Source organism: Jaculus jaculus, chromosome 17 (genome assembly GCF_020740685.1).
Source record: "Jaculus jaculus isolate mJacJac1 chromosome 17, mJacJac1.mat.Y.cur, whole genome shotgun sequence".
NCBI classification, from domain to species: Eukaryota; Metazoa; Chordata; class Mammalia; order Rodentia; family Dipodidae; genus Jaculus; species Jaculus jaculus.
The window spans coordinates 3,606,776-3,633,542 of record NC_059118.1 but is presented as its reverse complement, the minus strand read 5'-3'; the positions used below and the strand labels follow the sequence as shown (position 1 = coordinate 3,633,542).

At 47.0% G+C, this 26,767-nt stretch overlaps 1 protein-coding gene across 3 annotated transcripts in view; it reads right to left on the bottom strand.

The window, feature by feature from the left end:
- The window catches only part of Ulk4 (unc-51 like kinase 4), a 345,903-nt gene that overhangs the window by 205,303 nt on the left and 113,833 nt on the right, over positions 1 to 26,767 (bottom strand). For all 3 annotated transcript variants that reach the window (XM_045136900.1, XM_045136901.1, XM_045136902.1), the window contains 5 exons: positions 18,628 to 18,761; positions 15,651 to 15,772; positions 15,448 to 15,504; positions 6,851 to 6,902; positions 6,671 to 6,765 (listed from right to left, as the gene is read on the bottom strand). In XM_045136900.1, coding sequence (XP_044992835.1) covers positions 6,671 to 6,765; positions 6,851 to 6,902; positions 15,448 to 15,504; positions 15,651 to 15,772; positions 18,628 to 18,761 — 460 coding nt within the window. The remainder of the gene's footprint in view (positions 1 to 6,670; positions 6,766 to 6,850; positions 6,903 to 15,447; positions 15,505 to 15,650; positions 15,773 to 18,627; positions 18,762 to 26,767) is intronic.

The window sequence follows — 26,767 nt, the reverse complement described above, 5'->3', positions numbered from 1 at the left end:
CAGTGCCCAAGTGGGCCAGGTGGGTGAGAACAACTCCTGAGAAGAGGGAAGGAAGCTTTCTGTGACCGCTGCTGCCCCTGACCGTGACACCAGGAACAATCAGGGGCTCACTATTAGATTTAGAGGTGCACGTGTGGTGACTTGGCATCTTTTTTAACACAGTAAGAGTAATGTAACTTTTTTCTAGTATTATCAGTCTGTAGATAGTTGAATCATGGGTGCAGAATTTCAGACAGGGAGAGCCAACTAACAAGAAATTGTCCAAGTAAAAATGAAGACCATCTGCGAGAGGTGTCATCTACAAGATGCCAGTCAAAGACAAGAAGGAAACCTTAGGCTAAGGGGACAGACTGAGCTTCCACAGCCTCCATCCCACATTGCTGGTCATCACGCTCCACTCACTCCCCCAGCCGGAGGAAGAACAGAGCAGAGCAGCAAGAGGGTGCACGGTCACGCGGGCAGGGGCGGGGGGGCTGGCCAGAGGACTAGGAGACGCCTGGAAACATGCTGGGGTCAGGGAGATGATGGCTCAGTGGATAAAGCACGTGCCACACAACTGTGAGGACCTGGGTTCAGATCCCCAGCTCAGCACTCATGTGAGTCTAGGTGGCCCCCTGGAATGCCAGTGCAAAGAAGGTGGGGGTGAGGCACTGGAGAAGCCTCATATCTAGACCAGCCTTGGGGAGCTCCAGGTTCAAATGAGAGAGCCAATCTCAGCAAATAAGGCGAAGCACGATGGAGGAAGACAGCTGATGCCAGCCTCCGACCGCATGCATGTGCACACAGGCATTCACAGACATGCAAGCACACACACCATGCAGAGATATGCAAAAGAAGGAAGAGAGAAGCAAAGGAGGGAGGGAGGCAGGAATCAAGAAAATATGTCAAGTTGGATCTAGGAACAGGTTAAAAAGTCTTTCAAAAATATGTAATTGAAAATTTTTGTAATTAATTATATTTCAGTATGAGTGGCATTCTGTGAAACTGTATGCATTTCATCTTATTTTATGCACTTGAAATCATCATTATGGAAAATGAATCCACAGGCCAGACCAAAGGCTTCCCCTGTGCAAGGCTGACTACATTCCTTTCAGTGTGGGGTGGGGGCCACAGACAACTCCCTAAAACTTACCAGGACAAAGCTGTGTCCAGTGCTAGCAAAATCACTGCGCAGGGGTGTGGCTACACTCTCCTAGGACCAGGAAAACCTCAAGCCCGGTACTTGATCAACGCAAAGAAGAGAGGGACCCCACACCTAGTGGCTTACCAGGCTGCAGAGGCTTTGATTTTAAAGTGAGTCTAACGCAAACACTGGGCTTAGCAAATGACACAGTATTAGCCCCCGTCCTTGACGGTTTCAAAAGGGTGAGATTTTCATTACTAAAACACCATGAAGCTTGAGCTTACTGACATTACTGTCTTTTGGGCGTGCGCTGTATGCGTGTCATATGCGTGAGTGGGGGTGGAAGGGGTGGTAGACGTGGAGGAGAACTTGCAGGGCTAGGCCCTGGCTTCCCGTCCCACTAGCAGGAGTCTATCCACAGCTCTGTTTGCCAGGCTTCTGGAAAGACTCTTGTCTCCACCTCCCTGGAGTGCTGGAATTACAGAAGCCTACCATAGCTTCTGGTGTTTAGGTGGGGTCTGGGTTCCAAATTCAGGTACTCACTCTTGCATTTTATCGATGGAGCCAACTTTCCAGCACCCATTAGCTTATTTTGTTAAGTTTAAAAAAAAAAAAAAAACATTTCAGGCTGGCGAGATGGCTTAGCAGTTAAAGCACTTGCCTGCAAAGCCAAAGGACCCAGGTTTGATTCCTCAGGACCCACATAAGCCAGATGCACAAGGTGGCACATGCGTCTAGAGTTTGTTTGCAGAGGCTGGAGGCCCTGGAACACCAATTCTCTCTCTCTCTCTCTCTCTTTTTCTCTCTCTTTCTTTCTCTCCCTCGAACAAATAAGTAAATTTTAAAGTGATTTAAAAAAAAAACTCACTTCAAGTAAAATAGATGACTACCAGAAGTTTCTAATAAAGAAATTCCCTTCATGCTGGCCACAGCAGCACAGGCTTGTGTTCTCAGCAACCAGAAGGCAGAGACAGGTGGATTGCAAGTTCTAAACCAACCTGGGCTACAAGTGAGACCCTGTCACCAAAAAAAAAATCACCTTTATTTCTCCCTTTCCTCTTAATGTTTTTAAAGGTACCATTATTTACTTATTTATTTGAAAGAGAAAGGGACATATAGAAAGAGAGAGAGAATGTGTGTGCCAGGGCCCTCAGCTGCTGCAAATGAACTCCCGATGCATGTGCCACCTTGGATATTTGGCTTACGTGGGTCCCGGGGAATCAAACCTGGGTCCTTGGGTTTTGCAGGAAAGTGCCTTAACCTCCAACCATATTTCTGAAACTATTCTAAGTGGGAACAAATCCTCAGCACAGACTGCATCACTCTGGTTCTCTGACTTCAGCACACTTCTCAGGCTTCAGAGAGTAAATGTACGTGCAGAAATAAGCCTTACTCCCAGGGCCATTTCCTTCTGAGTAAGGTCCCTGCTTGGGAGGAGCTACCCACTGGCCCACTGGGGCTAAGTGGTCTAGACAGTGCAGAGGGTCTGGGAGCAGTGCTCACTGCTCAGCAAGAGCTCAGTGCAGTTAGCCAGTTGCACATCATCAGGTATTGATCAGGAGCCTTGAACGCATGTGTGCTGAAATCTCAAACAATCTCCTGCTCCCAGGGGTGTGTACCCTCTTCCTTGTGTATTCTGGCCATGCTCAGGAAGAGATAATTAGAAGATTTCCCATGAGTTCCGGTATTAAAAAGTGTTCTTTTTTATGAAGCAAAAAGTTGCAATGATACTTTTTTCATCATAATTGAGGAGATAGTTTCAATAATTAGAACACTTGTGCTTCATGACTAGAAAATAAACTAATTAGATCTCTATTTAAATGCAATACAGATATTTATAAACAGATTAGCCATGAGGTGATTGCTCAGTAAACAACAGATCAATGTGCAACGGCTGGCAAGTCACATCTCAACCCAAGGGTGGACCTGCCGCCAAGAAACAACCGTGGGACAAATCTTTGTCATGGTGTGGACGGGAACTCAGGTAAATCTCTTGTTAAAAACTTCCAGATAAAATATAAACACCCTATTCCTAAAATTAAAAAGTCTGAAAAGATGTGGGGGAGCTCTGAGACCCAATTCTGGATGCAAGTCTCAGGTAGACTGAGGGACAGGTGGTGGCAAGACACGCTCACAGCAAACCACCCAGGCCTCTGGTCCCAGGGCGAGCTCCTGCGATCATGGACACCTGGAGAGTTACCCAGCGCTGAGTGGAGGCCTGCTTGGAGGAGGGGTTTCATTCCCACACTAAGGAAGCATCAACTTGTCACCAAGCTCTGCCAACACACGGACTCTCCAAACCCTGGAAAATGTGTCCTACAGGCTCAGGGACATGCACCCGGGGACCAAAGATGAAGGTGTGAGACAGGTCTGACGAGGAAGAACACGTGAGGGCTTGACAGAGGCAAATGCAGGACCTTTCTGGAAGAAGGGACAGGAAGGTCCACACACAGACACTAAGGACAACGCCATCATGGAACTAACAGTGAGACATTCCCTGTCTTCAGATAATGGAATTAGCAGCTGCATTTAACAAATACACCACAAAGCAGAAAGCAGCTACAGGGGTCAGGAAGCTGTATAGTTATACGTTTATAACCATATACACAAACTATAAGACTCAGGCAGACTTGGGGAAAGACAAGCAGAATCTCTAGTGATGGCAGAACTAAGATGAAAAACACAACTTAAAATCTCAATAGTGGCTGGGGAGATGACTCAGCAGTTCAGGGCTTGCTTGGAAGCCTGCAAGCCCGAGCTCCACCCTCCTCAGCACCCACAGGCAGCCAGACTCAAAGTGGCACAAGCACCCACAATCCCAACGTGCCTATGGCAACGGGAGGTGGAGCCAACAGAGGTGGAAAGAGAGACCAGGTCTTAACAGAAAGAAAGAAAGAAGAGAGGGAGGGAGGGAAGAAGGAAGGGAGGAAGGAGAAGAGACACACGGAGGATGCTCCCTAACTTCCATGTGTGCGTCATGACACACATGCCACACACTCACATAGACATACACATACAATTAGATCATAAAAACAAGCGAGTATTTTAAAAGCTCAATGGCTGTATCTGGAAATAGGATGCACATAGTAGAGGGCAGAGGCAGAAACGTGAAGTCATTCAGGAAATGCACATGTGGGCGTGGCTGTGCACCATCACCCCAGCACTCAGGCTGAAGCAGAGGTCAGGAGCTGCAGGCCAGCCTTGGATACATAGTGAGTCAGTCTCCTTCTCAAAACACCAAAACCCACACAAGTTTAAAGAAGTTTAAAGGTAGAAAAAATATCAAATACACTGACACACTGTAAAATAAGTATATTCTGGATTAGAAGTAAAAAAAAATTATACAACTTAATTTCTTAAATTATATAAAATGTATCAGACAAGGAATGAGCTGGGCTCAGCCAGCAAACGTGAGCAGAAGAAAGCCTCACTGAGCACACGGGTAATAGGAGGAGGTGACATCATACTGATGAGACGCATCACAGGATGGCATGATTTCAAATTTATATGTACCTAATATGGCCTCAAATATGTAAACAAAAACTGTCACAACTAGAAGAAAAATAAATTCATAATAGTATTAGGAGACTGGTACATACCTCTCAATACTAATAAAATAAATTTATATTTTTCATCTTCCCCACAATTATATGCATACTTCTTGAAACTCAAACAAGAAAAAGACAAGTGGAGAGTCAAGACCAGAACTCGGGAATATCAGATGGTCTTCTAACAATGTCTCCCAGATGGGGAGTCAAGCACACCCGAGACAGTCACGTTCAGATGCAGAAATACTTCTGCCTTCAAGTGCCATGACTTTTGTCCAAAGACCAAGACCAGTGATGTCAATCTTGTTAAAATGTTGTAAAAACATTTAGATATGCAAGAGACTCTTTTAAATATTTTTTAATTTTTATTTATTTATTTGAGAGCGACAGACAGAGAGAAAGACAGATAGAGGGCGGGAGAGAGAATGGGCGCGCCAGGGCTTCCAGCCTCTGCAAGCGAACTCCAGACGCGTGCACCCCTTGTGCCTCTGGCTAACGTGGGACCTGGGGAACCAAGCCTCGAACCGGGGTCCTTAGGCTTCACAGGCAAGTGCTTAACCGCTAAGCCATCTCTCTAGCCCTCTTTTAAATTTTTAATAAAACTGAAAATAAAAATGTTCACTATGAAGGAAATATAAAAACTATAGACATGGGAGACACATGTGAACTTTTTGAAGCATGAGAAAGAAGCTGTGGCATCTCCATGTCAACACTGGGAAGTTACACATTTGTAACACATTACAAATACTCCTGCATGGAAGCAAGCACTCCAGAGTAACATGCCGTGCCCAACTCAAACAATAATTTTCAGTCAGTGACTCACAATACATACTCTTCTGGCGTTCTCAACCACATTTCACAAAGTAAATGTTGAATATGGGCATACCTTAACAAGTCAGAACTGAAATAATTCTGTCACAACACAAGAATGACTGGTGGTTTATTTATTGTATTTTGTATTCTGGTTTTATTTTTTCAAACAGGGTCTTGCTACGCAAACCAAGCTGGTGTCAAACTCAGGCTCCTCCTGCCGCTCAGCCACTCAGGCTAGGGTTCAGGTAGGACCATCATGTCTGCCTGGAAGTCACTATTTAATCAAAAAGAGAGGTGTGTGTGTGCATAATTCCAGAATTAAGTCCTACAAAGATACCTATTTTATTGTAAAAGTGTTGGGAATTAACCTCTGTCTTGATTTAATAATTTTAAATGGAATTGTAATTTGTAAATTTAGCACTTGAACCCACCTTCATCACAGGCAATCTACCTAAGAGTGACTGCTGCTACTGCTGTGGGGCTGTGTCAAATTAGTAAAACATTTCCAGAGCAAAACCACAGCCTGCCCAGGTGTCCCATGAACTGGAAGCAGTCACTGTGGTTTGGGTCATGTACAAGTCACTGGTGCTCCAGTAGGCAGGAGTGGGCAGCAGAGACAGGGAGCAGGAGACCTTGCTGCTGCTCCAGGGAAGCTTCTAGAACAGCCACCAGAGAAAACTGTTACTGTTCCCTGCCCTGCAGTCTTAGTTCTGAGAGTGGCTTCTGCAAACATCCCAGAGGAATGTCCCCTCTCTCTACTAATGCTGGCACCAGCACTCCTAAGGGTCACTGAGATACAGAAGTTTTCAAATGGGCAAGTGTGCCCTGGAGCCAGGACGAATATCCCTGTGTGGAGACATTTCTGGCCGGCACGACTGCGGAAAGACAGCATGAGCTAGTGGCCTCTAGTGGTAAGAGGGCAGGCCCCACCACGAAGGACTGGGCAGCGGCGACACGTCGGGCTTCGTGAGAAGCCCTCCTCCCTCTTCTACAGCTCTGTGCCGCTCGTCCCCCAAAGTATCAGGTGAGGAGAACATATGCAAAATTAAAATAAAAAAAAGAATTTCAACAAACGTGAAATAGATTTCCAGAGTTCACCCTGCTTTTCTGAATGGCTACTCCATGAGCCACATCTGCTCACACACAATGACCAAGTAAAGGAGAAAGGCCTGATTCCAAAACTGACCGTAGAGCGGAAGTCTTTCAACAACACCGGGTACTGGATTACTGCTTCAAAAGCCGACAGCGTGACCTTGATAAACTCTTCAGAGGCCGTCATCCCTAGGCGCACAGGCAGTCATCAGTGGGTGCTCTCAATGCTTTGTGAGTGACTCTGGCATGACATCAAATCCCCTGGACTACTCACCTATGGCTCCATCTATGTTAGTTTCTCCTGAGTCTATGGACTTGATATGGCTCTGAAAAAAATGAAATTTAATAAATGGAGGTTTCAAAACTAATTCTGAAAGAAAATTTAGACAGTTAATATTTAATCTGAAGCTATCTTCTGATTCTTCAGGAAATTACTCATGAGAAACAGTACATACAATCACCCTAATTGTGGTGTTTAAATGTGATATTAAATAGTATACATAAATTAAAGCCAGAAGCATTTGTAAATATATGAGGCACTGTCAATGAAACTTTTATGTTGGAATAAATTCAACAGTAATATAACTGCCTATAAAAGCAAGAATGGCCAGGTAGGGTGACTCATGTCTGTATACTCAGAACTTAAGAGGCTAAGGCAGAAGGACTACCACGAATTCAAGGCTAGCCTAGGATACAAACTGAGATAAGGCCCAGCCTGACATATAGAATGAGACTCTTTCCAGAAACCAAAAATGAAAAGAAGTGAGAATAACCCAACTGATACATAAACTTTTCCAGTAGCCCTCCCCCCAAAAAACACACTCTAACAGAGGTTAGAGAGAGGGACTCATAACCAGGAGAAAATGGTCATCTTGAAGGAAGGTCCAGTCCGAGCTGCCTGGTGCCAGACATCAAGATGAAGGTAGGGCTGGCTTCCAGTCTCACCTCACCTCTGGGTCTAGTGCCTGTCTTTAGATTTCACTATGGCTAAGTTCTTCCGCAAGGCCCCTGTGCCCTCACATTCCATGCTGGTGTCTCCTTTCCAGGATGACCCCCAACGCTGGGTGAGAGGCAGGTCTGAGCAGCTGAGCAGCTCATAGAGAAGAGAGGAAGAGGAGGGGGAGAAGGAGGAGGAGAACCAACTTTAAAAAGTCACCTACTATCTAAGTTATATATTTTTAAAAAAGAACCCAGGAAGTGAACGTTCTTAGAAAACTGAAAACATGGCAAACTAATTCTCCTTTTCAGCCCCTCAACAAACAGAAAAAGACTGAAGGAGATCATTTTAAAACTTTTAATGATAATTTAGTTGAAATCATTTCATAAAAGTCTAAACTGAGATATAACTTTTGTTGAATAAATATGAATTTGAAGTGAAATTAAATTTTCTGAGAAAAATGCCTATTTTAATTAAAAACATCTGCTGAAGCATATGGGAGTGACTATGGTGGGCACCGTGCCCTGTCTGCTCTGGCCCTTTCTGTGCAGTTACTGCGGAGGACATAGGCATACACAGAAAGGCTGGCATTGTGGACAGACCTGTCAAGAGAGAGGTCACAGGCAGGACTGGCAGTGGCTTTGTCTGGAGCCGGACGCAGAAGGTTCCACCCTGACTTTTGACCTACTGCACCGCTGGGACTTTCTAATCCTGTATGCAAAGTGCTTTTTTCTCTATTGTAATGCCAGTGACTGTTACCCAGATGGTAAAATGTCAGACATTTTTACAGTACTTCTCGTCCATACACTTGCTCTATTCAATTGCAAATATCCCCATTACTGATTCCTTGGTTAATGTTTCCTGGTGTTTCTTCCTTTGTGTAACAGAGAGTGATGGGGACAGAGTGAGAACTGGATACTCAAAGAGAGAATGGAAGATAGAGAATTGTCAGGAGGTGATAGCAGGGGCCTGGAGCGAGGAAAGTACACTAGATGCAGCCATCTGAGGAGAGGGCGCTCAAAGCGAGGTCTTGAGACCAGACTGTCTGTCTCTGCACTTCTGCAGCCATGGCCACACCCCCTGGATATGAGACTGAACGAGTAACGATGGTCACCAGAGGATGACAGTGGAAAGAGGAAGGGCATATGCAAGCCAGTCATTGCTGTGGAACTGGGGACCCCAGTGTGCAGACAGAGGAAGTCAAGCATCAGGGCCGTAGGAAGGCAGGGTAGGAAGTGGGCAGCTGGGAGAACAGTCAAGTCTCAGGAGTCAGGGAGCAGAGACTGCTGAACAACAACAGAGTCAAGAGTTTGGTGGGAGGGGTTGGGGTGAGGAAAAGATGCTGGAGGAGCTGAGAGATGGAGGAAAGGAAGGGTCCTCTAAAAGGATATCATAGTCTTCAGAAACTACAGAGAACACCATAGACACACTGACACTGAGTACAATGCAAAAATTGTGCTTGTGAGCACTGAGGGCCACTGACCCAGACGTCTGCATAGAATGATCTCCTGATGGCACAAGTGGAGTGGGAACAGCAAGGTTAAAAGGTGAAGCAAGGAAGGAAAAGACAAGGGACACACACCCCATGACCAGCAGTGCATGACATTTCCTGGGGAAATGTGAACAAACGTCCACTCACCCCACAGAGAGCACCAATCACAGGCCAAACTATTGATCCACTCAAGTTTATTGGGGTTCATCACACGAGCATGGGTGAGGGTTACTTACTGGAACATGGGTGAGGGCTACTCACAGGAGCATGGTGAGGGTTACTCACAGGAGTATGGTGAGGGTTACTCACAGGAGCATGAGTGAGGGTTACTTACAGGAGCATGGGTGAGGGTTACTCACAGGAGTATGGTGAGGGTTACTCACAGGAGCATGGGTGAGGGTTACTTACAGGAGCATGGGTGAGGGTTATTTACAGGAGCATGGGTGAGGATTACTTACTGGAACATGGGTGAGGGCTACTCACAGGAGCATGGTGAGGGTTACTTACAGGAGCATGGTGAGGGTTACTTACAGGAGCATGAGTGAGGGTTACTTACAGGAGCATGGTGAGGGTTACTTACAGGAGCATGGTGAGGGTTACTTACAGGAGCATGGTGAGGGTTACTTACAGGAGCATGGGTGAGGGTTACTTACGGGAACATGGGTGAGGGTTACTTACAGGAGCATGGTGAGGATTACTTACAGGAGCATGGGTGAGGGTTACTTACGGGAACATGGGTGAGGGTTACTTACAGGAGCATGGTGAGGATTACTTACAGGAGCATGGGTGAGGATTACTTACAGGAGCATGGGTGAGGGTTACTTACAGGAGCATGGTGAGGGTTACTTACAGGAGCATGGTGAGGGTTACTTACGGGAGCATGAGTGAGGGTTACTTACAGGAGCATGGTGAGGGTTACTTACAGGAGCATGAGTGAGGGTTACTTACAGGAGCATGGGTGAGGGTTACTTACAGGAGCATGAGTGAGGGTTACTTACAGGAGCATGGTGAGGGTTACTTACAGGAGCATGGGTGAGGGTTACTTACAGGAGCATGGGTGAGGGTTACTTACAGGAGCATGGTGAGGGTTACTTACAGGAACATGGGTGAGGGTTACTTACAGGAGCATGGTGAGGGTTACTTACAGGAACATGGTGAGGATTACTTACAGGAGCATGGTGAGGGTTACTTACAGGAGCACGGGTGAGGGTTACCCACAGGAGCATGGGTGAGGGTTACTTACAGGAGCATGGTGAGGGTTACTTACAGGAGCATGGTGAGGATTACTTACAGGAGCATGGGTGAGGGTTACTTACAGGAGCATGGGAGAGGGTTACTTATAGGAGCATGGGTGAGGGTACTTACAGGAGCATGGGTGAGGGGTTACTCACAGGAGTGTAGGTGAGGGTTAATCACAGGAGCATAAGTGAGGGATTACAAAACCCAAAACAACATTTCTGTAAAGTCTCACCCCAGCCTGGATGATGACATCCCCACAGCTGCATAGATGGGGTCTCCAGTTAACCTTCCACATTCTGTATATTATAGCACTTCTGTAGACCACAAACAGTTGGTAGAAATATGTATAGCTTACAGGGAGGTAGAGGAAGAAATCACTGGAATGTCAGGTTAAGGGTCTAATGATCCCCCGTCTCCATCACCAGGCCCAATCTTGAGGGTCTCATACAGGTAGCCACAGCTGTCTGACGCAGATAGTAATGCCTGTTTTGCTTGGGTGGTGTTCTGTTACAGAGGTCCATCAGATGGAAGAATGTCTAGGGGCAAAACCAGAACCATCTACTGGGCAGGAGACAGATGTTCCTCAAATCCAGGCCTGACACTGCAGTGTAACTCAGTGCTCATGCAAGGAAGCTGAAAATAAGCTCCTGCAGTTAGACTGGGACGATGAAGTTATGGTCAGTTCAGGGACAGCTCAAGGACAAAAACTCACGACATCCCAGAGGCATTTGTATTATACTTTTTTTAATGCAGCAGTGTACCATGTCTAGTTTTTCTACCACAGGAACCCAGATCTACCAACAAAGCAGTATGTGCTTGTAATAAAGAACTGTACAGGTCAGGACATGTCTTGTCTCCTTTATTGTAGAAAACAGAAGGCCCACAGCACTCTGCACCTTCACAAGCAACTGCAGGCAGCACTTAGGACCACACATGCTGAGTCCTGCTCAGCTCTTTAACCAAGAGCATTTCTGAAAGGACACAAGAAGCATGCCAAACATTAGGTCAGCACACCACGCACTCCCTGGCTGACTTCCTAACTGTCGTTGACTTGCTGTTTTCCAGTCCAGTTCAATGAAGTCCCCATTTATTTTTAGAGTTGATAAGAACGTCCCATAAAAATGAAGAAATAAGTAAATGAGCAAGAGTGCTGCTTTCTTGGTGAACCTGGTGCCAGCACAAGGGTGAAAGAGATAGACACAGAGAACACAAACTCCTACCAAACCAGAGATCCAGAGACATAGAGGCTCCTAAGATCTCATCACTGAAGTAGACCTAAAACAAACCCAATATGCTCAGGGAAATTTGTGGAATTGGGGGCGGAAAGATTGTTAGAGCCACAAGTTTGGTCATTATTCACAGAGACATTGCCTCTTTCCCATAACTGATGGCTAACCCCACAATGCACGACCCACATTCCCCAACGAGGAGGGCCGTGCAGAGGGGGGAGGACAGGGAGGAGGCTAATGATGGTACCAACATGGCTGTGTACACACTGTGTAAATAGCTAATAATAAAAAGAGCTTCCCATAACCTCAGCCAGAACCCTGACTGGAGCCTAGAGAGGTGCTGGGTGCAAGTATAGGTGGCCTCTGCCAGGAAGAAACAAAAAAACTGTTGGGTAGTCTCCCCCCGAGCCTCTGAAAGCTCAATAATACTTTCAAAGTACCCAGGTAAAATGTTTCCAAACTGTGATCTCTAAACTTAGACCAACGGCTGGGAGATGGCTTAGGAATTAAAGGTACTTGCTTACAAAGCTGCCTGTCCTGGCTCTACTCCCCAGTACCCATGTAAAGCCAGATGCACAATGTAGCATGTGCATCTGGAGTTTGTAGCAGCAAGAAGAGCTGGTGTGCCCATGCTCATTCTCACTCTCCCTCTCTCTCAAATGTTTTTTTTTTTTTCTTTTTCTTTTTCTTTTTCTTTTTCTTCTTTTTCAAGGTAGGGTCTCACTCTGGTCCAGGCTGACCTGGAATTAACTCAGTCATCTCAGGGTGGCCTTGAACTCATGGCAATCCTCCTACCTCTGCCTCCCGAGTGCTGGGATTAAAGGCATGCGCCACCACGCCCGGCTCAAATGTTTTTTTTAAATGTTTAAAATAAAGCCGGTGTGGTGGTACACACCTTTAATCCCAACATTTGGGAGGCAGAGGTAGGAGGATCTCTGTGAATTCAAGGCCACCCTGAGACTACAGAGTGAATTCCAAGTCAGCCAGGGTTAAAGCGAAACCCTACCTTGAAAAATAAAACAAAATAAAAAGTTTAAAATAAGACCAAAACTTTATTTTACTCAGAGAAAACATGTACATAAGCTAATTTCTAAACTTGTGTCTCCATATGTAAGCATCCAAAATCTTTCTACAAAAATAAATAAATAAAAGTCTGCAGGTCAAACAGGCAAGTCATGACCTGGCACTATTGTAAAATGTGAGGCTGGTGGGAGCCTGGTTCCAGTGCCCTTGGACACTGTCTCTAAGCATCCTCAGGATAAGCAACCCTGACCCTCTTCTGATCCCCCAGGGCATCTGAGAGCTGTTTCCTTCAGAACCCCAAAAGCTCTGGGATGCCTCGAAGTAGATGACTACCATAACACAGTGACTATTCAACCAGATACAGCATTACAACTACTAAAAGTAATATTTATCTCCAGGTGGACCAAAGAAGGCTTTCAAAACACATAGCTAAGTGTGTGTGTGTGTGTGTGTGTGTGTGTGTGTGTGTGTGTCCTCCTTGCATCACATGGCTAAGTGTGTGCATGTGGAAAGACGGCCTCCCTACCCCACTGCACCTTCCAGGCATGTGCCCTGCAGGTGCCCAGGAAGCTGAGGAAACTCTGCCTGAGAAAAATAAAGCCAATGCCCTCAAGGCAGAACAGTGCAGAGGCTGTAATATGCTAGTCTCTACTTCACACTGGGTAGGTTGGCTCAGCCTGCAAGACACTAGAAGGGTGTGGTAACTTGACCAAGATTTTTGGAGACTTCTGGAAAGATTAGCTCCAAGAGGCACCACCCAGCTCTCTGGAGTTCAGAAGTGGCATAAACTATTGGAATAACTGCACCCACATGGGGATGTGAGCCAGCATCGCACAGTGTCAGAAGGCGAGCACACAGGGGAGGCCAACAGATACAGTGAAAGGCCAGGAAAATATTCCAGAGCTAGCCGTGACTCAAGCTTGGAATAGAGCCCGAAGACACTCTTCTTAATTTAATTGTCTACACTCCCCCTACTTGGGTGAGAACCAAGGAAAAACAAATATGAAAGTTTTTTTCACCATCGTAATGAACATTCTCCAAAAGGAAGAAGAGCCAGCAGCAGTCCAGCAAGAGGACTGGTGCTCCTGGAGAAGGAGGAAGGAGAGCAGGAGGACTGGTGCTCCTGGAGAAGGAGGAAGGAGAGCAGGAGGACTGGTGCTCCTGGAGAAGGAGGAAGGAGAGCAGGAGGACTGGTGCTCCTGGAGAAGGAGGAAGGAGAGCAGGAGGACTGGTGCTCCTGGAGAAGGAGGAAGGAGAGCAGGAGGACTGGTGCTCCTGGAGAAGGAGGAAGGAGAGCAGGAGGACTGGTGCTCCTGGAGAAGGAGGAAGGAGAGAAGGAGGACTGGTGCTCCTGGAGAAGGGAGGAAGGAGAGCAGGAGGACTGATGCTCCTGGAGAAGGGAGGAAGGAGAGCAGGAGGAATGATACTCCTGGAGAAGGAGGAAGGAGAGGAGGAGGACTGGTGCTCCTGCAGAAGGAGGAAGGAGAGGAGGAGGACTGATGCTCCTGGAGAAGGGAGGAAGGAGAGCAGGAGGAATGATACTCCTGGAGAAGGAGGAAGGAGAGGAGGAGGACTGGTGCTCCTGCAGAAGGAGGAAGGAGAGCAGGAGGACTGGTGCTCCTGGAGAAGGAGGAAGGGGCTGCATCCCTCTGCTGCCTCTGAGCACAGAAGTGCCCATTGCATATGCATGTGGGGAATTCCTGTAAGTCCATAAAGATGGACCCAGTGGATACTGGTCAGATTCTTCAAACATTAAGTGCACTCAGTGTAGGCAGAAAAAAGTCCTTACAAGAAAATGAAGCAGATTGAGTGGGACGGAAGAGGGAGCAAGGGAGTAAGGGGAGACTGAGACCAGATCCACACGACTGTGCCACACAACCACAGGGCAAATGACTGTTCCCAGATCTTGGTATGCTGCATGGTGTTCTCACAGAATCAGCCACACTGGCATGATGCCCAAAAAGAAGACATGGTTTTAAGCTCAAGATGGTGGTAGATGATAAGTCTAATATTTGTAAACCCATGACCATGCTTCCTAAATCATGTGCTATCTAGATCTAGAAATTAGGGTTCTGTGCAGTAGGATAAGATTTAAAATTTAGCCCCAAAGGACCCCCACTATATTGTCCAATCCTAACATCAGACATCTTGACTCAACACTTGTTCTGAGAAACATCACACTTCTACCCTAAGATGAACCTTCTGGAACACCATGTTTCACTTGTGAGAAACAATCACTTGTTATTCCAGAATAATGACATTGACAAGACCACCTCCTTTTAAGTGCACACCTCTGACATTGTGAGGATCTCAGCTGAGTTTATTATAAATATCAAATTAAGGCTGATGATGCTATGTGACAACTGTCTTTAAGTTTTCTTTTGTGCATAATTTCTCAGTTTACCAACAAAATATACTATAAGTGCTAAAGACAAAGAAAAATATAACATCACCATGAGCCGCATGCAGAGATGACTTCTGTTAGTGAAGATCATGGTGAAAAATAGTATAATAATTCAGGTTTTATTTTTACCAATATCATCAAAATTAAGGAGGAAGCTGAGTTTCACTTAAACAGACGCCATGGCATACGAGGCGCCATCACGAGCGCTCAGTGTGAGACAGGAAACTCCAGGGGCAGCGTCTGTCCAAGCACTTCCCTTTCACCAGCTTCCTTTGAAATCTGCTCATGACATTCACTGCCGAACATATGAAAGTGTGTTCAGGGACTTACTTACCCTATTTGGGGCTGTCTCTGAACAAAATACATTATCAGGAGAGAATGTATTTTTCCCCAAATGTCAAATTTTATTACAGTCAAAAGATAAAAATATAAAAAGGTCACTTCCCTCGAGACAAATAAATGCCAGTATGAAGTTTTTAATTCCCTCCTATTGACATCACATTTCACAGCACAATTCTTAGTGAGAAGTGAAAAAAGTGTTACTCACAAGAATAGTTCCATAACTGAAAAGAAACTCTTCTGTCACGACTTGAGGTCGAAATACCTGTGTGCAACAAGAGTTTCCACAGATTAAGTCCTGAAGGCCACCAACAACTGTAGTTCAAGAAGGACTAACACGTGGACATGCCACCCCTCTGCTTAGGTGCCTCGGCCACATTCAACTTTGCCTCCTCAGAGGAGCGCGCCTACCTGTGACGTGACCAGGTGCAGCACCACAGACATCATGGGCAGGCACATCTTCAGCTGCTTCCCTTGAACCGTGGACGGGTGCTTACGACCAGACACGTTAGCCAAGGCATTGAGAATGTCACCTGTGAAGCACATCCCAGAGCAGGGCAGGAGGTGAAGGACGCGGAGGCACGGCAGCCACGGGTCATCTGATTACATTGCAACTGGCAAGGTGACCCATCTCCAGCTCACAGAGCTGTCCTCTGTATTCACTAATGCTGATGTCCTGACAGACACCTACAGCCCCTGGGGACAGAATGTGACATTCTTCATAGACCTCAGTAGTTAACCTCTAATCTAGAAATTAAAAAGAGGATTTGCAAATGATTATGGTATACTGGTGGCTTTAGAAATCTTTTTGTCTTATTCAAACTTCAACTGTGATTGCTAACTTACTAAACAGGGAAAATTAATTTAAAATTGTAAGTAAAGGCCACTGACATGGTTTAGTTGGTAAAGGCACTTGCCACTCAAGAATGAGGACCCAAGTTCAAAGCCTGGCACCCATGTAAAAATCTGGGTGTGGTCATGAATGCCTGTAACCCCAGCCCTGAGGGGGACAGAGTATCACGGGAGGTGGAGGGGACTCGCTGGTCAGCCAGTCTGATCAGGTTCACTGAGATACCCTGCCTCAAAAATATAAAGTAAAAGAGCAACAGAGGACATATGACATGCTCCTCCAGCCAGCACACATGCCTGTCCATGTACATACATGTACACACCACACACCACCACCACCACACCCCCATACTACACCACACTGAAAAGAAACTACAGGCTGGACATGGTGACTCATGCTTATAATCCTGGCACTCACGAGACTAAGATAGGAGTATGACCATGAGTTCAAGGCCAGCTTGAGTTACAGAGTGAGAAGCAGGTGAGTCCAGGCTGGAGTGAAACCTTGCCTCAAAAAATAAAAATAAATAAATTAAACTGAACAGACAACTCTCAAAATACAGAACCAGATGGAAGCTAAAAGAGAAAAAAGAAAAAGGCCAGCATGGTGGCACACACTCAGGACTCAGGAGGCAGAGGTAGTAGGATTTCTACGAGTTCAAGGCCAACCTGACCATTCCTTTAAAAAAAAAATGGAGGGCTGGAGAGATGGCTTAGCGGTTAAGCGCTTGCCTGTGAAGCCTAAGGACCCCGGTTCGAGGCTCGGTTCCCCAGGTCCCACGTTAGCCAGATGCACAAGGGGGCGCACGCGTCTGGAGTTCGTTTGCAGAGGCTGGAAGCCCTGGCGCGCCCATTCTCTCTCTCTCCCTCTATCTGTCTTTCTCTCTGTGTCTGTCTCTCTCAAATTAAAAAAAAAAAAATGGAGATTAGTTTTCAAAACGTATTAAATGATAAACCCTGAACACATAAACCTGGGCTGGTGGATACCAGAATCTCATTTTCTTGTCTTAGCAGGGCTCTGGTCCTAAGGAACTCAGCTACCAGTGAAAAAGGTTGTAGCCTCTGGGTTTGAGGTTTTAAAAGGTTATAGTAGTAAAAAATTTTTAGCTGCTCTCTTTTGAATCATTAGCAAGCAAGCAAGAAAAAACCCTCAAGTATTACTAAGGAACAAAAAGTTACTGGCAGGGTATGAAGATGCTCCATGACTTTACTGTGAGGGCTTGGATGATATTTAAGGTTCAAACAGTTTGGCTTATAGCTACATCTGCTGGAAGAGCAGGGAAAGTAGACTCAGGCATTCCTGAATGTGTTGTTCAGATTATTTTGCTTTCCAAAAATAATGGCAAATAAGAGATTTCCTTAGTTTAATAAACATCCTTTGCAAATTATTACTAGATATTTTTGTCATGAAGATAATCTCTAGCCAAAAAATGTTCAAATTTTGAACTTTAAATAAATTCTGTCTGGGCTGGAGAGATGGCTTAACACTTCAGGCATTTACCTGCAAAGCCTAAGGACCCATGTTCAACTCCCCAAATCCCATGTAAGCCACATGCACAAGGTGACACAAGGTCGCACATGCACATAAGGAGGCACATGCATCTGGAGTTTCATTGCAGTGGCTGGAGGTCCTGGCATGCCAATCCTCTCTGTCTCTCATAAAGGTGTGTGCCACCACACCCAGCAAAAAATAAAATTAATTTTTAACAAATACTGTCAAAATTCTTTGACATATTTTTAAAAATATTTATTTAAGAGAGGAGAGAAAGAGCAGACACAGACAGAGAAAGAATGGGTATGACAGGGCCTCCAGCTACTGAAATCGAACTCCAGCATGCACCGCCGTATGCGTCTGGCTTACGTGGACCCTGAGGAATCAAGCCTGGGTCCTTAGGATCTACAGGCAAGCACATGAACCACTAAGCCATCTCTCCAGCCCAGACATATCATTTTAAGATGTCAAATTTTAAGTTAAATCCATACATTTTTCAAGACATGGTGGCATATATCCAACCCCATCACTGACCATGGTAATGGGGATAGGAGAGTAGTAAGGAAAATCAGGAGCCTGAGGCCAGCCTCAGCTGCACAGCAAGCTCAAAGCCATTCTAGGATATGAAAAAAAAAGAACAAAGAAAAAATACCATATAACTTAAAGTTCTTTTCACAATAAATATGTTCATGTCCCTCATTCCAAGGAAAAATTACTTCCTCAGATGTGGACAGAGATGCCTTGTGAAGTCACCCAAATGGATCATGTAGACTCAATGTTAAGCAGCTATTACTGTGTTTATGTTCTGAAATTTCCAGTTTACCTCAGATAAAGCCTCCAATCACCACTTAGCCTGCTCAAGTCTCAATTACATCATCAATAAAAAGAATTATAAGAGCAGACCCTGGCACCCCAACTCTAACAACCACATGTGCTAAAGGAATGGCCCTGCCCCAGCCTTCAGGAGCAGACAAGGGATGAAGTGAGGGCCCAGTCCCGCCACAGAAATATCAGCAGCCGTGAGGCTGGAGGGAGGCTCCCATTTACCCAGGATGCATGGCAGCTCCTGCACGATGTGACGGATGAGAAGATCCAGACATCGGGACAGGTACTCACTCCCACTCTGCCGCTCCTTGCCCGGAGTGGTCTTCCTGCTGTCTCTCTCGATGTACATCACCAACCTGCAGGAAGCACAGTGCGAAGATGGGCTCTTGTCAGATAGCTGATGACCAGGTCCTGAAACACTGCCCAGGCAAATGCTTCCAGCGGGCATTCCCTATTATGTTGGCATTTAGAGTCTGGCAAACTGGTGGGCACAGTCCATTTCTACCTTAGGAAGCTCAGAACATTTATGCAGAAGAAAATAAGGGCATGTTACATCTCTTCCTGGTCACCCTTGGCCATTAGAAAGATATCCAGAAGACAAAAGACAGGCGAAGATTGTGCATGTGAGACTCTTGGTGCTTTGAGATTCAAAGTAGAACCACAAGCTGGCTATGCTTTTGGTGGTCATTGGTATTAAAGTTGCTTGGGAGCCCCAGGCCATTCAAAGGAACTCCAGCTGAACCCTGGGTGATGTGGGCTGTAGTTTCTGTCTTTGTGTCCCTTTGTCTACTGGTTTACGTCACCTGCCTTTTAACCACATCAAACCACCTCAACATCTGAGGCAAAGGTTTCCAATCCAAAATCAAGGGCACACTGGGCACCTTAGAAACTTAGGAATGCACTACAAAGTTGCAGGCACTCCCCAGATTTTCTCCACTCTACTGGACCAACCAGCCATTTTCTCAGGTGTCTATGGCCCCCAGTACTAAAGAGCAAAGAGGGCACTGCTTTCCTGGACCTCAATGCCTTATGGCGAAACCCCTGGCTTGGCAGAGAGATGTGGGAAAAGGGCCTTCGGCAAAGGCTATACTCTAACTGATGATGAAGAGCAGGGAGACCCTATTTTCTCCCTCCTCTTCCAGCCTAAGTGACCATTCCTGCCAGCAGGCTGCCTTGGTGAACTTTTTGGGACCTGCACACTACCGGATGCAACATGGGGCAGCCAGCGCCTCTGTCTTCATCTAAGGTGAGCAATCATGGACTCTGGGCAGGAGGCCTCCCACATTCGATAAATATCTAGCTCCCATTGGGATGGCAGATTTTCCAGCTCTAAAATCCCCTCCTCCCTAAGGAATCTATGTTCACTCTGCTTTCTTTACCTCTTGCTTTCAAGTATATTTCATTCTTTTAAACCCTTTCCTGCCTTTAATTCATTAATGGGCAGAGAAAATGAACCAAACACCCCTAGACAGTATCAACACCACAAGCCATTTCCACTACTCCACGGTTCTCACCAAACATCCCATTTTGGAGGGGGGGCAGTGTTTTTGTTTAGGGTGTCTATGTGTGTGTGTGTGTTTTCTGCTTGGCTGGGGATTGAAGTCCGGGCTCCATGTATGCTAGACAAATACTTTACCACTGAGCTACACTGGCTGTACTTACTTCTGAGAGAATATCCAACTACTTCGCACTGTGAACTGTAAAGATGTGGTGCCTCACTGTAAAGACAGCTTGTAGAGATCATATTCCGACTGTGAACTGTAAAGATGTGGTGCCTCACTGTAAAGACAGCTTGTAGAGATCATATTCCGACTGCGAACTGTAAAGAGGTGATACCACACTCTACAGACAGCATACAGAGATCATATTCTGACTGTGAACTGTAAGGAGGCAGTGCCACATTCTACAGACAGCATGCAGAGATCATATTCCCACTGTGAACTGTAAGGAGGCGGTGCCACACTCTACAGACAGCATGCAGAGATCATATTCCCGCTGTGAACTGTAAGGAGGTAATGGCACACTCTACAGACAGCATGCAGAGATCATATTCCCACTGTGAACTGTAAGGAGGTGGTGTCACACTCTACAGACAGCATGCAGAGATCATATTCCCACTGTGAACTGTACAGAGGTGATGTCACACTCTACAGACAGCATGCAGAGATCATATTCCCACTGTGAACTGTACAGAGGTGATGTCACACTCTACAGACAGCATGCAGAGATCATATTCCCGCTGTGAACTGTAAGGAGGTAATGGCACACTCTACAGACAGCATGCAGAGATCATATTCCCACTGTGAACTGTACAGAGGCGATGTCACACTCTACAGACAGCATGCAGAGATCATATTCCCACTGTGAACTGTAAGGAGGCAGTGCCACACTCTACAGACAGCATACAGAGATCATATTCCCACTGTGAACCGTAAGGAGATGGTGCCACACTCTACAGACAGCATGCAGAGATCATATTCCCGCTGTGAACTGTAAAGAGGAGGTGCCACACTCTACAGACAGCACGCAGAGATCATATTCCCACTGTGAACTGTAAGGAGGTGGTGCCACACTCCCCAGACAATATGTAGAGATAATCATGTAGCATTCATGTTCCTCAGCTAATAGTTTTACCCATACATTGCCTTTCTGCCTATTACTACTGAAGTCTTGTTAGTGAATTCATGAGGCAGAACCAAATTAGGAAGTCAACCTTCATCCCACCTGAATCAGGACCCACTGTTCTAGTCACTGGATAGAGGCAGAGACTCCAATACATGCATGACCCCAGCATCGTGCACAGAGGAGCCACTTGTTAGAGGCAGGGCCACTCTAATACATGTATGACCCAAGCTTCATGCAGAGAGAAGTCACTGGTTAGAGGCAGAGCCACTCTAATGCATGTATGATTCAGCCTCATGCAGAGAGGTGTCATGGTTAGAGGCAGAGCCACTCTAATACATGCATGACCCAGCCTCATGCAGTGAGGAGTCACTGGTTAGAGGCAGAGCCACTCTAATGCATGCAGGATCCTAACCTCATGCAGGGAGGATATTGATAAATCAGTAACAATGAATCAATACTAATGAAAATAACTCAAAGCACAGTAAGTACATATAATAAGTAAACCACAAAAGAATAACAACAATCTCCCCAGCCCCCCCCCCCACACACACACATGCACATGATACATGGACTGTGAAATATTCATGAGCAGTGAGGAATGGAGAGAGAACAACCCAAAACACCCTGGGACCTACAGCATAGTACAGCCCAGCACTGCTGTGCCCAGAAACTCAAGAGCATCCCATCCATTCCAATGCCTCTAACAGATGCTGCTCAGTCAGCAAAACTAAGATGCAGCAACAGAAAAGAGTATGAGCAAGGAGACCCATCATCTAACCACTTCGCAAGATCAATTTCTTCACATCTCCCTGGTTAGCTTCTCCCTCTCAGGAGAGCTTCTCCAAGGACATTATGTCTCTCACCTGCATTGCCCCCAAGGAAAGTATTTCAAACACCCCCTTGTTTGGCCTACCTTTGTTCCTACCAGCTTATACAAATGCTTCCATTCTGATGGGTCCTCAACTTCCCAAGAACTGCTAACTGAACCTATGGCATTTCCTCTTAATACATCAGCCCTTTATCTCACGCACTACATTCATATTGGTTTGCATGTTATTTATTTCTGAGTTAATGTATAAATTAGCAAGATAGACTACATATGAACACAAGAGTTGTATTGAGCTAACAGTACTGGAGGGCACAAGGACATGAATATGGTAAGAGAGAGTTCTCAAGTGAGAACAATAGCAGGAAATATCTACCATTAAATATTTCAAATGTGTAATACTGTGACTTTTCCTTGCACCTACAAGCAGAAAAGCAAAAAGGTAAACCAGATGCTCTACTTTCAATAAAAATAGAAAGAAGGGTGCTGCAGTGACTCACACAAGGTGAAGAAGGATGCCGCAGTGACTCACACAGTGAAGAAGGACGCCACAGTGACTCACACACAGTGAAGAAGGACACCGCAGTGATTCACACACGGTGAAGAAGGACACCGCAGTGAATCACACACGGTGAAGAAGGACGCCACAGTGATTCACACACGGTGAAGAAGGACGCCGCAGTGACTCACACACAGTGAAGAAGGATGCCGCAGTGACTCACACACGGTGAAGAAGGACGCTGCAGTGACTCACACACAGTGAAGAAGGATGCCGCAGTGACTCACACACGGAGAAGAAGGACGCCGCAGTGACTCACTCACAGAGAAGAAGGACGCCACAGTGACTCACTCACAGTGAAGAAGGACGCCGCAGTGACTCACACACGGAGAAGAAGGATGCCACAGTGATTCACACACAGTGAAGAAGGATGCTGCAGTGAGTCACACACAGTGAAGAAGGATGCTGCAGTGAGTCACACACAGTGAAGAAGGACGCCGCAGTGACTCACACACAGTGAAGAAGGACGCCGCAGTGACTCACACAGTGAAGAAGGACGCCGCAGTGACTCAGTGAAGAAGGATCCACAGTGACTCACACACAGTGAAGAAGGACGCTGCAGTGACTCACACACAGTGAAGAAGGATGCTGCAGTGAGTCACACACAGTGAAGAAGGATGCTGCAGTGAGTCACACACAGTGAAGAAGGATGCTGCAGTGAGTCACACACAGTGAAGAAGGACGCCACAGTGACTCACACACAGTGAAGAAGGATGCTGCAGTGAGTCACACACAGTGAAGAAGGATGCCGCAGTGAGCCACACACAGTGAAGAAGGACGCCGCAGTGACTCACACACAGTGAAGAAGGATGCTGCAGTGAGTCACACACAGTGAAGAAGGACACCACAGTGACTCACACACAGTGAAGAAGGATGCTGCAGTGAGTCACACACAGTGAAGGACGCCGCAGTGAGTCACACACAGTGAAGAAGGACGCCGCAGTGACTCACACACAGTGAAGAAGGATGCCACAGTGACTCACACACAGTGAAGAAGGATGCCGCAGTGACTCACACATGGTGAGTTCTTGATCAGCCTGGGGTAAAGTGAGACCTTACCTGCATATGAACAAACAAGAAAAGCCTATGTCTGAGGAGGTCCTGAAACCTGAGGGAGTAATGTCTGCTGTTGACTGGCTAAGTGCCTATATCATGTCCACCAGTCAGCCCACTCAGGACTTCTTTGTGTTTATGCTCATGTATTAGTAGTACTCTTAGTTTTGGTTAAGGAAGCTTCTCTTTACAGATGGCAGGAACTACTGGGGTGATTCAAAAGTCACCATAGTGCTGAGAAGAAGTAATAGTACAGGGCTCAGCACTAAGTGTGGCATCTCTATCACATCCTCTTTGGCTCAGTGTCCATTGCAGAAGAACTGGAGGAAAAAATATTAAGAACCAAAGGAAGAGTATTTACATACTGTCTTCCAGACACAAAATAGCTTTAATATTCATGACCTTACAGTGCCTGACACTACCTATACAAGACTTTCATAATAGGAGGAAAAGAGTATGACACCAAAATAGAAGAAAGAATTGCCAGGTGTGGTGATTCATGCCTTTAATACCAACACTTGGGAGGCAGAGGTAGGATTACCACTATCATGAGATTGAGGGCACCCTGAGACTACATAGTGAGTTTCAGGTCCGTTGAGGCTATAGCAAGGCCCTACCTCAAAATATTTGAAGAAAGACTAATTGGAAAGAAGGGATACAATGCAAGGTAGATTTGGGAACTGGAGGATGAGGTTAAGGCATGGGAATTATTAAGGTTTATTGTCTATCTCATGAAAACTATCATAATTTTTTAAAGAAGGAGCTGTGCCATTGGAAGAATATGAATTGGATGACATTCTAGCTAATGGGTGAAAGGGAGGAAGGAGGGCTGACAATTAGGAGTGCCTGGTGTGCATGCAAACAAGCACAGAAGAGCACACACAAGAGAAGAAATGGCTGACAGGTAATGGTGGGAGGGAGCTTATCCCAGAGACAAGAGTACATCCGCAGTCTGTACCTAGAGGAGCTAATGATGGGGGTTCAGAAATGGAGTGCACAGTCCTAGCCTGACCCTGGCCCAGGGTACTACACCTGCACCATCACCCCTGCTCTCCTTTCTGATCCCCTGGAACTGCCCCAGTCTTGTGTAGTCCTACAGAGCTCTTTGCATCCAGCAGTGCACTACTCTCCTGCCTGAGTCTCCCACAAACCTTCTCATTTGCAGCGTGCTTCTGGAGTAAGACACCAGTTGGGGGCAACCGTCCCACCTGAATCCACTCTGGGCAGCTGTTCCCATCCCACCTGAACCAAATCTACCCAGTTGTTCCATCCTACCTGAATCCACTTTGCAGAGCTCTACCCATCCCACCTGAATCCACTCTGGGCAGCTGTTCCCATCCCACCTGAACCAAATCTACCCAGTTGTTCAATCCCACCTGAATGTACTCTGCAGAGCTCTACCCATCCCACCTGAATCCACTCTGGGCAGCTGTTCCCATCCCACCTGAACCAAATCTACCCAGTTGTTCCATCCTACCTGAATCCACTTTGCAGAGCTCTACCCATCCCACCTGAATCCACTCTGGGCAGCTGTTCCCATCCCACCTGAACCAAATCTACCCAGTTGTTCCATCCTACCTGAATCCACTTTGCAGAGCTCTACCCATCCCACCTGAATCCACTCTGGGCAGCTGTTCCCATCCCACCTGAACCAAATCTACCCAGTTGTTCAATCCCACCTGAATGTACTCTGCAGAGCTCCACCCATCCCACCCGAATCTACTCGGCAGAGCTCCACCCATCCCACCCGAATCTACTCGGCAGAGCTCCACCCATCCCACCCGAATCTACTCGGCAGAGCTCCACCCATCCCACCCGAATCTACTCGGCAGAGCTCCACCCATCCCACCTGAATCCACTCTGCAGAGCTCCACCCACCCCACCCGAATCTACTCTGCAGAGCTCCACCCACCCCACCTGAATCCACTCTGCAGAGCTCCACCCACCCCACCGGAATCTACTCTGCAGAGCTCCACCCACCCCACCCGAATCTACTCGGCAGAGCTCCACCCATCCCACCTGAATGTACTCTGCAGAGCTCCACCCACCCCACCCGAATCTACTCGGCAGAGCTCCACCCATCCCACCTGAATCTACTCTGCAGAGCTCCACCCACCCCACCCGAATCTACTCTGCAGAGCTCCACCCATCCCACCTGAATCTACTCTGCAGAGCTCCACCCATCCCACCTGAATCCACTCTGCAGAGCTCCACCCACCCCACCTGAATCTACTCTGCAGAGCTCCACCCATCCCACCTGAATCCACTCTGCAGAGCTCCACCCATCCCACCTGAATCCACTCTGCAGAGCTCCACCCACCCCACCTGAATCTACTCTGCAGAGCTCCACCCACCCCACCTGAATCTACTCGGCAGAGCTCCACCCACCCCACCCGAATCTACTCTGCAGAGCTCCACCCATCCCACCCGAATCTACTCGGCAGAGCTCCACCCATCCCACCTGAATGTACTCTGCAGAGCTCCACCCACCCCACCCGAATCTACTCGGCAGAGCTCCACCCATCCCACCTGAATGTACTCTGCAGAGCTCCACCCACCCCACCCGAATCTACTCGGCAGAGCTCCACCCATCCCACCTGAATCTACTCTGCAGAGCTCCACCCACCCCACCCGAATCTACTCTGCAGAGCTCCACCCATCCCACCTGAATCCACTCTGCAGAGCTCCACCCATCCCACCTGAATGTACTCTGCAGAGCTCCACCCACCCCACCCGAATCTACTCTGCAGAGCTCCACCCACCCCACCTGAATCCACTCTGCAGAGCTCCACCCATCCCACCCGAATCTACTCTGCAGAGCTCCACCCATCCCACCTGAATCCACTCTGCAGAGCTCCACCCACCCCACCCGAATCTACTCTGCAGAGCTCCACCCACCCCACCTGAATCCACTCTGCAGAGCTCCACCCACCCCACCGGAATCTACTCTGCAGAGCTCCACCCACCCCACCCGAATCTACTCGGCAGAGCTCCACCCACCCCACCGGAATCTACTCTGCAGAGCTCCACCCACCCCACCCGAATCTACTCGGCAGAGCTCCACCCATCCCACCTGAATCCACTCTGCAGAGCTCCACCCACCCCACCTGAATCTACTCGGCAGAGCTCCACCCATCCCACCTGAATCCACTCTGCAGAGCTCCACCCACCCCACCCGAATCTACTCGGCAGAGCTCCACCCATCCTACATGGACCCACCGTGCACACAGGTCCCACCTGGATCAACCCTGGTCGTGGATGCTACCATCCACTATTCTCAGAGAACCAGACCATCACAC